This window comes from Prunus dulcis, chromosome 6 (assembly GCF_902201215.1).
Source record: "Prunus dulcis chromosome 6, ALMONDv2, whole genome shotgun sequence".
In the NCBI taxonomy this organism is placed as follows: Eukaryota; Viridiplantae; Streptophyta; class Magnoliopsida; order Rosales; family Rosaceae; genus Prunus; species Prunus dulcis.
Window position 1 is genome coordinate 1,519,791 of NC_047655.1, and position 13,916 is coordinate 1,533,706.

Here is a 13,916-nt window from a genome sequence, read left to right on the forward strand (position 1 = left end):
GATTTCATAGGGAAGGAAATGTTTTCAACGGTTCATTTTTCCTCCAAGTGTTGAAGTTAGGTTTGGGGCCTAGTTCAGTTTACTTAAAATAGTCTTTTAGAAACTAATTTCAGTGGATTATTCGGCCCAATAAGTTATCTTGGGCCACATCAAATGGAGGCTAATGATCTGACATATATTACTGACCGAGCATCTTGCATGCCGAGCTCAAATGGAGGCTAATGATCTCTTCTATAAAGAATTGAGAAGAATCCAACAAAATCAAAAAACAAGCTCAAATGCACTTCAAAGTTATTTTTATTTTCTTAGGATTTCGTGTAATCATATCACCAGATTCTTTGTTCTTCAAAGTCGTTCTTGAGCATCATCCGTTGTAACCGTTCATCCAGCATATCAACATGATTTTCTTCGTTATGATTCAAAGCTTTTCTTGAACACCATTTGATCCGTATCTCCAAGTCTTTTAAGTTTCTTTTTTGAGTGTTTTTAGTTGCCGAACTCGGTAACACTAATTAACTTGTAAAAGAAAAAGCCTTGTTGCCAAGGTAAATAAAAGAACCAACGGCCGAGAGGTGTTCTTTCCTCGACCACGATCCTTTAATGTGAACTTCTTGGGCGGTCAAATTCCGATTTTCTTTTATTATCACAATTAATAAAAGGGACGAAAAGAATTTCAGGTCAACATACACATATAAATGTTAACTACTTGATTACTTTACTAGTGAAAATTTTTAGGGTCAGTCATTCTAACTCGGTAGTAAGCTTAAAGCATTGACATAATGGACGGCACCTCCCCTAAATTCTTTTTCCAAGGGCTAAGGGCCTAACCGCCGACCAAGAAATACTTGAACAAAGTTTCAGAAAAACCTTCAACGGTTCAACCAGTTTTTAAAAGGGGATCATCATCAAACATAGCTTTTCAAACTTTCATCAACGATTAAAAAACAAAAAAACAAAAAAAGGAATAAAAAGACACGACAGAACATTAATGCATGCGTGCCTTGAGGTGCAGATAATTGATCGAGGGCCAAAGAAAAGAGAAAATACTTAATTAATCTAATGAAGCAGGTAATTAAGGGTCCTAATTAGGGGCATGTCTTACGCATATTCCACATGCAAATTTCAAAAGTATTGGGTTCAACTCAACCCTAATTACATTGGACTTATTGTTTTTTTCTGGTCAATCCAGGTACACAGCTGCTACTCGTACTCCTGTTGTTGACTCCCCTAGATACCACCCAAACAGCTGGAGGAGGAAAAAACATTATTAATTATTAATTACTATTTGTCTATAAAATCCCTGCGTGGTTTTTGCTGAACATCACAAGGAATTGTCACGTGTGGTTGTGGTAGCAATAAAACAAACCGTGCAAAATGATGATAATGGTAAATGTGGGTTGGTAGTGTTTGTGTGGTGATGCCATTGCCAAGGCATGTTTATCATAATGGTAAATGCGAGAATAATGATGGTGCTACTAGGAGAAGGTTTGTTAGTTTTATTTTTATTTGATGTCGAAAATCCATGGAGATCTAGGTTGATGATTGCTGGATTGTGACATTTATGGCTGCTTAATTTGGGAATTGTTGTGCTTTTTTTCTTGTCAAAACCTTATTTTATGTCAAACAATCGCAGAAGAAGTACTTGTAAATTGAATGTTTTTGGTTAATATTTTATATAAAAAGGCCCTCTACAATAGTAGTAAAAGTACTACTTGTAAATTGAATGGTTTTAAAAAGGAGTATGGATTTCGGGAGTTATGAGTTAGGTCGGTTCACTAGAGTAGTGTGCTATCTACCTTTCTACCGAGTTCAAAATTTTCTTTTCATAGAATAGTAGAGTAATTTAGAGCAGGTAGAATATCATTTTAAAAATCAAGAATTCAAGATATAAGATCCAATTTTGTAAACATATAGAAACTCACAATCAAGCAAAGGATCCATTAGTGTAGTGATTTAGAGTATTTACTTTCTCTAATAAGGTTATGAGTTCAAGTCCTAACATCAGTGTAGTGCGTCATTAGTTACACCCTCATAACACGTTAACTTGTAAATAGGGGTAGTTTTGGAATCCGAAAAATAGAATAAATCAGATTTTAAGCTAGATTAGGTAACTTGGGTTATAGATGATTAAAAATGAATTTTATGGGTCTAAGCTCAATTTACTATTATTTTTAATATATAAATGAATGTTTAGTTGTTGATCAAAATAAATTGCACACGCATAATGATGCTATTGGACCATATAAAATTGTACTGATAAGAATATACGTGATCTTCCCAAGAAGCTTCTGGTGGGAGATCTCTCTCCCACATGAACACCACATGCATTAGCTACTGCTAATCATATAAATTACAATTAATCAGATCACACAAGAGAAGGCATGATTGTAGTTTGGTCAATCTAAGTTCAAAGGTTCAAATCCTTTAGACAGGCTATATATTCAAAAGAAAATAGAAAAGCCGATTGGGTATGGCTCAGTTCATTGAGCTCTTTTTCCTTCACTCATGTGAGTAGATGTTCAAAATTCCTAAATACTCAATAAATATTTGTGTAAATCTCCACTCTCAATCGCTTGTATTAAAAATAAAAAATGACAAGATTTCCTTAATTTTGCATGAACTGCTACCCTAAAGACAAAGAATCCAATAAAACCCTTTTTTTTGGGGTCAATCATTGTTTTATAAAGTATTGGATCAACATCGATGCAACCTTTTTCGAAAAGAGGGGGAGTAAACAATTTCATCTATTCTAATTTCTATTATTTAACATGCATGTCGGCTAGCTTGTCAGTCAGATTATAATGCAAAATTTTAGGAGAAACAAATCCATATGTTTCCATATTTCTTTAGTCATTTCAAAGGAAGAAACAGTCAATATTGTGTTTTTTCTTCTTCATTATCTTTAAAATAATGGACCCAAGTTCCTTTGACTGAGTTTCATACTGTTTTTTTCTTTATGATTTGCTGCACTGCAATCGGGTCCATTACCTTTTCTCCCTTTTTTCAGCTTCACCTCTAATCTATATGATCCACATTGGGAAAAATATACAACACACTGAAATAGAGCTCATGCCTTTTTCAGGTTAAACGACATTCTTTGAAAGGGATTTTAATAGTTGCAGAAGGAATATATATAATGGCACCGACAAAGAGCTATAATTTTTGTGAGCTTGTAACATGCGGTTGACATGTCACTTTGTGTTACTATTACATAGAGAAGGCAAAAACAGTTGTTTGTTAATTATCATTTAGATAAATTTTTGAAATGAATAAGTACTCTACCACTCGAGTTATAAAAATCTTTTACAATCATATTGCTATTGGTATTTATGAAGAATGTGATCCTAACACTAGAATTAATAAATTAGAATCATGAAATTCTTTCTAACTGGAGATGTATGCATGCTTTTCAAGTCTTTTCCAAATCCCAGTCGACATTACTTTTTGTTTGTTTGAAATGATCTTAAAATGGATCGATGGTGGCTTGTATTCACATGAGCATGGACATGATCATCCTCATCCACATGCAAGATCACCATCCATGGCCCACCAGCATGATCTCAAATCCTAGCATGGGCCTGTTTCTACAGTTAGATGATAGGGCACTTGGACCAGCCAATCCAATGATGCACAACCCTAATTGAAGCAATACGGCCAAATTGCATCTGTATAGCTCATTTATTATAATTGACCGCTCCCTGAAAGAGACCAAATTGGTGATACTAATAGGGGAGACAAAGATTCAGGTACTGCTAGGGACATTCACAAATGAGCAATCAAGCACATTTTCAAGACCCAAAAGTTGGACATAATTAACCTGTCCCGTAACCCAGCCTATTAACCCAAATAAATTTGTAAAGTACTTGTAGTATAAACGGTTAATAGCAGTTATATTTGCACTCGAGATCCTGTATTCGAATTTCCTAATAAGTTCATCATTGAATTTGATCAAACACACATTAACATGTTCCTTTGCTACTTTTGCTTCATTTCAAATAATAGAACACAAAAAAACCATTGCACCATCAATAGTTTAATGTCATGATCAAAACATAATTACAAAGAAAATGACAAGAAAACTGATAAACAAAAAAGGAGAAGTCATCAAGTGCAAGAAGACGAGCTGCTTAGATATATTCGTTGCATATATTATTTTTCTTTTCCCTGTACTTCTTGTTTTTGGTGTATGGAAATGCTGTGCTTGGTGAAACTTGTCATCTCAGTGGGTTGTCCCGTCGTCGTCCCATTTACAGTGTCTGCACTGCAGCATTGCTTCTGGAATCTAATTAGTAAGAATTGAATACGCTTAAAGTTAAACATCTTCATCAAGTTTATATTTGGTGTTTTCTTTCTCCTTGGGTCAATTTTTGTTGCATACTGCCAATTTAATGGAATTAACTCAAAGTCAGACCTTATTTTCTGTAGATACATATATGGCCTTTATATCCTCATGGCAGAAATTTATGAATGACCCCATAAACGTCCTCTCTCTCTCTCTCTCTCTCTCTCTCTCACACACACAAATCAAACAAGCTTATAGAATTAACCTATGGACCTCAAGCTGCCATGTGCAGCAACTCTCATCGTACTCCCAGCCAAATTAGCCAAAAGGCCAAAGCTTATCCTTTCTCCCCACCCACTCCCATGCCCCCATGCCCCCATGTTCATGAGCTGTTTCCTTCAATTATAAATATTAATTAAGACCCACCTCAAACCATCAAATTCCATCCTTCCATCCCTTTCTCCACTCCTAATTAAGGATAAATGTTAATCACAATCACACATGCACAGCTAGTAATATATACTATCCAGTTAATATTATATGCAAATCACAAACTTACTTAATACGCTATGATTTATAAATAGTTGCATGTATTTCAAATTTACCTGAATTTTCTGTACGTAAAACGAGCTGAATTAGAAAGATTTTTCTCCTTAGCTAAAATATCTAGTGGACACTATTTATGAACTATCCCCCCCCTCTCTCTCTCTCTCTCTCTGTCTCAACCTCCATATATAAACTGTTTTAGTCCTTAATCAAGATCTCCAAATCTTTGATCAACTTATTTTCTTAATTATATGCGACGTGATCAATCTTGTGATGTGGCAATAATACAATGAAAATTCCAGGAAGCATTAAATGAAATTAGACTTGTCCTCTACACTCCAAGTCTCCAACCAGTGCACTCAAGTCAATCTAGCTAGAAGCCCTAAAAATAAAAACCCGCGTTAGGGGCAAAACCGTCATAAAAAATAATCTGACTTTCTATATATAAAAAGCCACTGCGACTCACTGCAACTTCAAGTTGCGAAGCCTGACATCACACAACCACACCGCCGCACCGCTTCCCTTCTTCCTTCATCAACTTTCAGAGACAAAAACACAAACACTTGACAAACATTTTATAGAGAGAGAAAAAGAAAGTTTCCAACCTTTCAGAAAATGGAAACAGCCATACGCCTTCACTTAACAGTCGTCGCCGTCATACTCTTCGCCGTTACTTTTGCCTCCATCAGGGCCTGTCATCCGTCGGACCTGGCCGCCCTTCTCGCAATCAAAGCGGCGCTCCACGAGCCGCATTTCGGGATTTTCAACTCCTGGACCGGCACCGACTGCTGCCACAACTGGCACGGCGTCAGCTGCGACCCGGAGACCGGTCGGGTCGCAGACATAAACCTCCGGGGCGAGGCCGAAGACCCGATTTACGAGAAGAATCACCGAACCGGGTACATGACCGGGACCATCTCTCCGGCCATCTGCCGCCTGACCCGGCTCTCCAGCCTCACCATCGCCGATTGGAAGGGAATCTCCGGCGAGATTCCGAAATGTATCACGACGCTGCCGTTCCTCCGAATCTTCGACCTCATCGGAAACAAAATCTCGGGCGAGATTCCGGCCGGTATCGGCCGGCTCCACAGGCTCACAGTCCTCAACTTTGCCGACAACCTCATCTCCGGCCCAATCCCGACCTCACTCACCAACCTCTCCAGCCTCATGCACCTCGACCTCCGAAACAACAAAATTTCTGGGGAGCTGCCCCGAGATTTCGGCCGACTCAGCATGCTGAGCCGGGCCTTGCTGAGCCGAAACCTCATAGGCGGTACAATCCCGAGTTCGGTTTCTCAAATTTACCGCCTCGCGGATCTGGATCTTTCCTTGAATCAGATTTCAGGTCCGATCCCCCTTACAATCGGCAAAATGGCGGTTCTCGCGACGCTAAATCTTGATTCCAACAAAATATCGGGTCGCATACCGCCGAGTTTGCTTGTCTCGGGCATTAGCAACTTGAATTTGAGCAAGAACTTTCTCGATGGTATTATACCGGATGTGTTTGGGCCGAGTTCTTACTTCACCGTGATCGATTTATCGTTCAACAAATTGAGGGGCAATATCCCGAAATCTATAATTTCGGCTTCGTATATCGGGCACTTGGATTTGAGCCATAACCACTTGTGTGGGAGAATTCCGGCTGGGTCGCCGTTCGATCACCTCGAACCGTCGTCGTTTACTTACAACGATTGTCTTTGCGGAAAGCCACTAAAAACCTGCTAATGAAGATTAGATTGTGTAAGGTGTTTGTATTATTGTAAGAGAGAGAGAGAGAGAGAGAGAGAGAGAGAGAGAGAGAGAGAGTTAATTAATTGTGTGTTTCCCGCTTAATTACCTTCATTATATTGAATCAATCTTAAACATTATTATTATTATGATGAAAATCGAAGAGTTTCTTGTTTTTGTTTTCATGCACGTATTTGTGCATGAATCCAATGGAAAATTTGGGGTGGAGCCCACCTGACATATGATCTTTGACCTGTGATTATAGGATTAAAGAGGAAAAAGGGTAAACTATGTCGACTCATTACATGCAAAATATGTCCTTATTGATGTGATCATCCACCAAGAAAATACAAAATGCTTGGAAATAAAAAAAAAAAAAAATTAATGTTTGATACTTTTGGAAATGGATGATAAAAAAGCGACATTCAATAATTGTAGACCACTTTTTCATTCTCCTCCATCTTAGGATACAAGATCTAAAACGACGCTACCTGAATTTTAAGTATTGTTCCAATTTGCCATCTATAAAAATAAGAGTTAATAATAAAAAATTTGTAGCTCAAGTGGTTAAAAACAATTACTCTAATATCTAAGGAAAGTACACGCAATTTATAGCTCAACTGAATTTTAAAGTCATGTGTTCAAATCCCTTCCAACATCCTCTGAAACATCAATACTCTGTTCTTTTAAAAGGAAAGTACATGCAAGATGGATGAAGCTATCGTAATTGGGTTGTCAAATTAATTAAAATTCTTTTTTCTTTCAACATTTTCGTTTAAGGATTACCTTTGGTCTAAATAGGTTTTGAATTTCGATTTAGCTCAAGGTGTCTACAACTCATATATCCACAAGATTCAGCTGGCACTCCAATTCCAGCAGCAAATCACAACCTATTTGGCCATTTCGACAGCTGTTGACGTAAAATAAGACCGTTTGACAAAATAGATTGATTTCAGATCAAGAATGGCCAATTAAAAGACATCACACGTGAAGCTTTAGTGAGATAATGACTCTCCGAGTCGGACTCCCATCAGTACGAATAGCATTGAAGAAGAAGGGCCCCAAACGGTGAAACAGTAATTGTGCACGTGTGCAGTAAAACGCTAGCCACATGCCAAGATATTGCTCTCGTGCTGCCTACAGAAAATAGTAATGGCCACCTCACACCAAAAAAATTCTCACAACAAAAATGAAACAAAAATTCTTAAGACACAAGAAAGTTATGAACTAAAGATAGACTGGATGGCAATCCAAGTTACATCAACTGTTTTACTGCTCTCAAGTGTTTGATTCTCTCAACATTAAACAAAAGTTACCACATTTTGCACTAAAAATAGATATGGAACAAAACGATTTGCCGAGTTACCAATGGTTCAATCATCTGCATCAACGACCTTGGTGCCTAATCCCCTTAGACCCTCTGGTGGAATCTCGGTGACTGTTACTAGAGAATAGAGCTCCTCCTTCGCATCTTCCTCATCATTTCTTCTACGGGCAATGCGTACACGAACCCTCCTTGGCACACTTCGGATACCACGGCTCCAAATCAACTTGTTCAGCTTCACATCGACCCTGACGTCTGTCGTTCCCATGGCCTTCTGGGCAAACTTCCGAATCTCCTTTATGGCATTTGGTGCCTTCTTCTTGAATGTGCTACAAAAGAACAAATAACAACAGCATTATGATTTTTCAATCAAAAGGGCAAGGCCTGCGCAGAAGTTGCAGTATGCAAATACCAAAAAAAAAAAACATGTCAGTATGCCAGAGAGAAGGGCAAGAAAGGATGGAAGAAATATACAAAGCTGTTTAACTTAGACCACTATTTATTCGATCCGAACAGCCATGTTCTTTTAAAGATAAGCAAAGCGCATAAAAGCTGCGATATACCATTAACATGGGTAATTAATTCATGATGGCACCAATGCAAAGGAAAAACAGAGAGAATCGACAAGAAGATTTTCGTGACGGCTATTTTTAGAGCAACTTTTTTCACTTGTATCCATATGAAATCTGATTATCTTGTACAACTAAAATCCACACACAACTAAACAAACTAGCTCTTGAATTTAATCGCTGTGCATAGCATTTGATTGTGAAGCAGGGATAGCATCAAATAAGGCTTAACACCAGAGGCTTAGGAGATGATTAGGTTAAACCTCGAATACGGTCAATGGTGTTGTTGACTATAAGGTAATAATAGCTTAGGATAGGTCATAGGACAATACATTGAAATCTGATTTCAAATGCAAATTCACATAATAATTTATTTAAAATATTCACAAGCAATGTAATTGTATTGAATAAAAACAATTCAACCATAAATTTCTTTATGCAACTACATTTCCTATTTTCCTATATAAACAATGGAACCTCCATTGAACCAGTGGTTACAAGCAAAGTTGCTAAAAGGTTAAGCTAAAAGCTACATGTTATAAGGGAACAATTGGGCTCTGAGCTTGCTTTGAAACAAACTTTCTTTTCCTCATTAACTCTAACTCGACCTACACCTTTTAAAGCACCCATTTTTAAATCAAATTCAAATTCAATCAAATCCAAGCATCTAATTGAAATTTCAGTTCAACCTTAATTCCAATCAAGATTTAACTAAGCCAATGTAACAAAACAATAGTAGCTAAAATGAGGCGCAATCTTCAACCAGACATACAACACTCACAGATTTCTATAGAGAAATGACTCACATACAGATTAACATCAGGGCTAGAAATAATGAAGAAACAGACAAATATATACCATCCATGGAGGCGCTTGTGCAGGTTGATGGTGTACTCTCTGGTGACGACCTCTTCTTTTCTACCTCGGCCCGACTTGTCCGCCATTGCTGATGGCTCTGAAGCTCTGCGCCGATATACGGAACCCTAAAACCCTAAATGATGACAAAAAATTTGAAACCCTAGGTGAAACACTATATATACTAGTTGGGTCGCGGTTTAAAAGAAAAAGGCACCAAGCTTATTGGACTCGCTATAGCTATAGGGGTCAGTTGGGCCTTTGGGTCTGTTTACTGTATTGGGCCACATCCCTAGCTACTCTTTTTAAAAAAAATATATTTATGTGTCAATCCTTATCAAGTACTCTAATTCGGTTGGTGTTACTAATTTACGTGTTATAAAATGAGCGGCGATTTATAACATGATAGATATGTTTTGCTACATAATTTATATTATTAGAGTAAAATTTGGTTTTAATCCAACACAACTAACTCTTTTTCATGAGATTTGAACTCAAGCTTCCTTTAAAAAAGTGAAAACTAAATATTAGCAGGGATGGAGCCATGTCTTGGCCTGACATTTGTTAGCTAGGTCCCGCTCTTCTAAACCACAGCCAATTTCAGCTACCAAATACTTTTGGTAGAGTTGTACAAGCAACTTAAATGCCAAGAGTTTATGAGCAACTACAGCTTGAAGCAAATTGCACAACCAAACTATAATCCCCATGGTTGAAGACATTGAACAAGTCTATATATATCCCAAAAACCCAAAAGGCACTACAAACTTCCCAGCAATGCTATAATATTTTCATATTTCAAATTCTGAATATCCTCATGCAGAAGCAAACTGCAGTTAAATCATCTTCGATGTAGCTATAGCAATTCTTTCTTTGTGGCATATTAGCATGGATACTAATAACAGGAACCTCAGAAATCACGTAGAAGATGAATATACAAGATGAACACTACTCTGGGATTTCTAAATAAGATCCCTACCTGCAAAAGCAATTAAGGAATTTGAAGTAGAGAAGCATGCAGACTTCAGTGAAGAACCTGTGGAGATATTTCTTCCTGAAAGAAATCCTGCTCCAACAGTTTGCACCGTCTGTGGGAACCGTACAAAAAATCATGATGAGAAGCCGTGGATACACTCTTTCCTTGGAAGCTACAATGGGGGCATGAATTAAATCCCCCAACAGAGAAGAATTTATAAACTCTCTTCTTTAGGATTTCAGGACTTGACATGCAATATGAAATTTTATCTTATTCTGCAATTTTATTCATGAACGAACGCTGACTTGAGCATCGGAGTGTTTTCTTGCAGGTACCCCCTCCTCACTCAATGGTAATAATCAAAGATGGTGTCCGGCTTCTCAACATGGAAATCAAAAATTACTTATTGGAGGATCCGAAATTTCTTATCTTAAGGTATTGCCTCGAGGGACTTGTGCACTTGCATTTATATATTTGAAGGTAATTTTTAATATGTATAGATCGCAATTTAATTATTCAAGGTATTGCTTAATTTTATACACGTAGCAATATCTGTTGTGGGTTTGGTTTAAAATGGTTGAATATTGAAGTTATTGATTGAGTTTGATCTGCCCTTCTCCTTCTTGAAGCTCTCATCATGAATCACTGAAAACCCAGGCTCATAGCAACCCAATCTCTTGGACCTTTCACTCAAAGACCTGGAGAAGGAAGGTTTAGCTTGGTTTACTTGCCTGAGAATCACGCTGTGGCTCTTCGAACACAGGTGCAGAACAATAAGGTCAACTATAATACAAGAGGAACATTTAAAGTGAGAGCCACTCTAGGAGTGATCCATTTTTCTTACTGGTTACATAGCAGATGCCAATTACAGATGACAGGCCCACCAACTGGTGTTTTAGTTGCGCGAAGTTGCAAAACTAAAAGATGAAGATGAGGAGCATTATTCCTTGTACCTTTTTTCTATCTTCTTATTATGTCTACATTGAAACCTAAATGCAATTTTTGTCCACTGAATAGGAACTCTATTTGAGGTATAGGAAGTGTTAGAGTTTTGTGAAGAATAGTGGAGAGAGCAAAGAGAATACACAAAGAATCGATTCAACAGAAGCTTTTGTATTTCAATACTCTGATCAAAAAGAGCAGATTCTGTGTGTGCTATATTTTCGTTAGAAAGACCAGCTGGATACAATTACATGCTTTGTATCACAGCCCTTCATCTAAAACTGCTTTCTAGAAACATTACACGTGGCTTGTACAGCATTTCACTACTCAAGCCTAACACCTGTCATTTTAGTGACTAAGTGAATACACCATCAGCTAAATAGGCTTAGTTACATTTTCTATCAGCTGACTACTTATATTTCAACACTCCCCTTTAAGTTGTGAGCTGATTTCACACCAAGCTTCTCTCTAAGATAGCAGAAACGATCTTTAGCTAGAGCCTTTGTAAAAATGTCTGCTAGCTGCTCATTCGTAGGACAATAGATCAAATCCACAATTCCTTCTTGCAAAGCATCTTTAATAAAATGGTACCTTTGATCAATATGCTTGGTTTTCTGGTGGAACACAGGGTTCTTTGTAATGGCAATAGCTGAGATGCTATCACAGTGCAGTGGTATGGCCTCTGTTTGAAATTCTCCGAAATCTTCCAAAACGAATCTCAACCAAATAGCTTGTGTTGTTGCTTCAGAGGCACTAATGTATTCTGCCTCTGCAGTAGAGAGTGCAACGCAGTTCTGTTTGACTGAAGCCCAAGCAAACACTCCACTTCCAAAAGAAAATGCATATCCAGAAGTGCTCTTGCTATCATCCACTGAGCCACTCCAGTCACTGTCACAATAGCCAATTAGAACTGCCTCTTTTCCCTTCACATACTCCAGACCATAGTCAAGTGTTCCTTTCACATATCTAAGAACCCGTTTTGCTGTTCCAAGATGTTTGGTGGTGGGGCAGTGCATAAACCTTGCAAGCAAGCTAGTTGCAAACATAATATCAGGTCTTGTAGCTGTGAGATACAGCAGACTTCCAACGATCTTTCTATATTGCTCCTCATTTGTGGAACCACTTCCATCATCCTTACTTAATTTTTCAGTTGGAACAAGAGGGATAGCCACAGGTTTACAGTCACTTAGGCCAAATCTGCTTAACAGGGTTGATGCATACTTTCTTTGATGAAGGAAGATGCTAGTTGGTGTTTGAATTACTCCCATCCCCAAAAAATGGTGCAAGAGTCCCAAATCTGTCATCTCATATTTCTCCATCATATCTTGCTTGAATTCTTCCAACATTGCTTGGTTATTTCCAGTGTAGACTATGTCATCTACATAGATAGACACTATCAAGATGTTTGCTTCACCTCTAGTCTTGACATAAAGGGTAGCCTCACTTTGACTCTTTGTGAAACCACACTCAGCAAAATAACCATCAATTTCACTATACCAAGCTCTTGGCGCCTGTTTCAAGCCATATAGAGCTTTGTGCAGCTTGTAAACCTTGCTTTCACTCCCCTTCACCACAAAACCCTCCGGCTGATCTATATATACTTCTTCTTCTAGGATACCATTTAGAAAAGCTGACTTGACATCTAATTGGTACAGCTTCCAACTCTTCTGTGCTGCTAATGCAATTAGAGTTCGGATTGTGTCTAATCTAGCCACAGGTGCAAATGTTTCATTGTAGTCTACCCCAGGTTTCTGAGAGTATCCTTTAGCCACTAACCTTGCCTTATTCTTCTGCACTGAGCCGTCCAGATTTAACTTGGTTTTAAACACCCATTTAACTCCAATAACTGGTTTTTCTGTAGGTCTGTCAACAAGCTCCCATGTAGCATTCTTCTCTATCATTGACAACTCATCTTTCATTGCCTTTATCCATGACTCATCCTTTACAGCTTCATCAAACTTCTTAGGCTCCATAATGCACAGATTGCATTTTGCTAAAATATCATCCAGCTTTCTCCATTTCAATGGAGTATGATCAAAACTTTGAGTGTCTTCTACTCTGCTGCCTATTTTATTTGATTCTCCTTGTGAAACACTTTCTCCTGACATGAAACCATGATTTTGATTTCCTACAGGTGTTTCAAATGGTGTTGCTTCAAAATTCCTAAGCTGCTCTTCATAGTTCATCACTTGCACTTGATTCTCAGCCACTTCCTTCCAATTCCAGGTTGCTCCTTCATCAAATACAACATCTCTTGACAATAAGAGCTTCCTAGTGATAGGGTCAAAAACTCTATAACCCTTTTCACAAGTAGCATAACCAACAAACACTCCCTTTGTGCTCTTGGCGTCCAATTTCTGTCTCCCTTCAGCTGGTTTATGTACAAAGCAGATGCTGCCAAACACTTTTAAATGAGCAACACCTGGTTTCCTTGTACTATAAGCTTCAAAAGGAGTTTTGTTTCTGAGTGCCTTGGTAGGACATCTATTCAATATGTACACGGCAGTGTGTACAGCTTCTGTCCACAGATAGTAGGGTAGCTCCTTCTCATGTAACATAGCCTTCGCCATTTCTACCACCGTCCTATTCTTCCTTTCTACCACTCCATTCTGTTGTGGAGTATACGCCATAGAAAACTGCCTTTGAATTCCTGCCTCTTCACACAGCTTATCGAATTCACTTGATGTAAACTCTCCT

The 13,916-nt window shown here is 38.1% G+C and overlaps 2 protein-coding genes across 2 annotated transcripts; one reads left to right on the top strand and one right to left on the bottom strand.

Moving 5' to 3' along the window:
* Positions 1–5,282: 5,282 nt before the first annotated feature.
* On the top strand, positions 5,283–6,739 carry LOC117632420 (DNA damage-repair/toleration protein DRT100-like). The gene has a single exon (XM_034365884.1). The coding sequence runs from the start codon at positions 5,444–5,446 to the stop codon at positions 6,551–6,553; it is 1,110 nt and encodes a 369-aa protein (XP_034221775.1). The 5' UTR covers positions 5,283–5,443; the 3' UTR covers positions 6,554–6,739.
* A 1,005-nt stretch (positions 6,740–7,744) lies between these two features.
* Positions 7,745–9,517, bottom strand: LOC117631336 (60S ribosomal protein L31-like). The gene is made up of 2 exons (XM_034364434.1): positions 9,308–9,517; positions 7,745–8,209 (listed from the first exon to the last, which is right to left on the bottom strand). The coding sequence occupies exons 1-2, from the start codon at positions 9,391–9,393 to the stop codon at positions 7,930–7,932; spliced, it is 366 nt and encodes a 121-aa protein (XP_034220325.1). The 5' UTR covers positions 9,394–9,517; the 3' UTR covers positions 7,745–7,929.
* Positions 9,518–13,916: the final 4,399 nt, after the last annotated feature.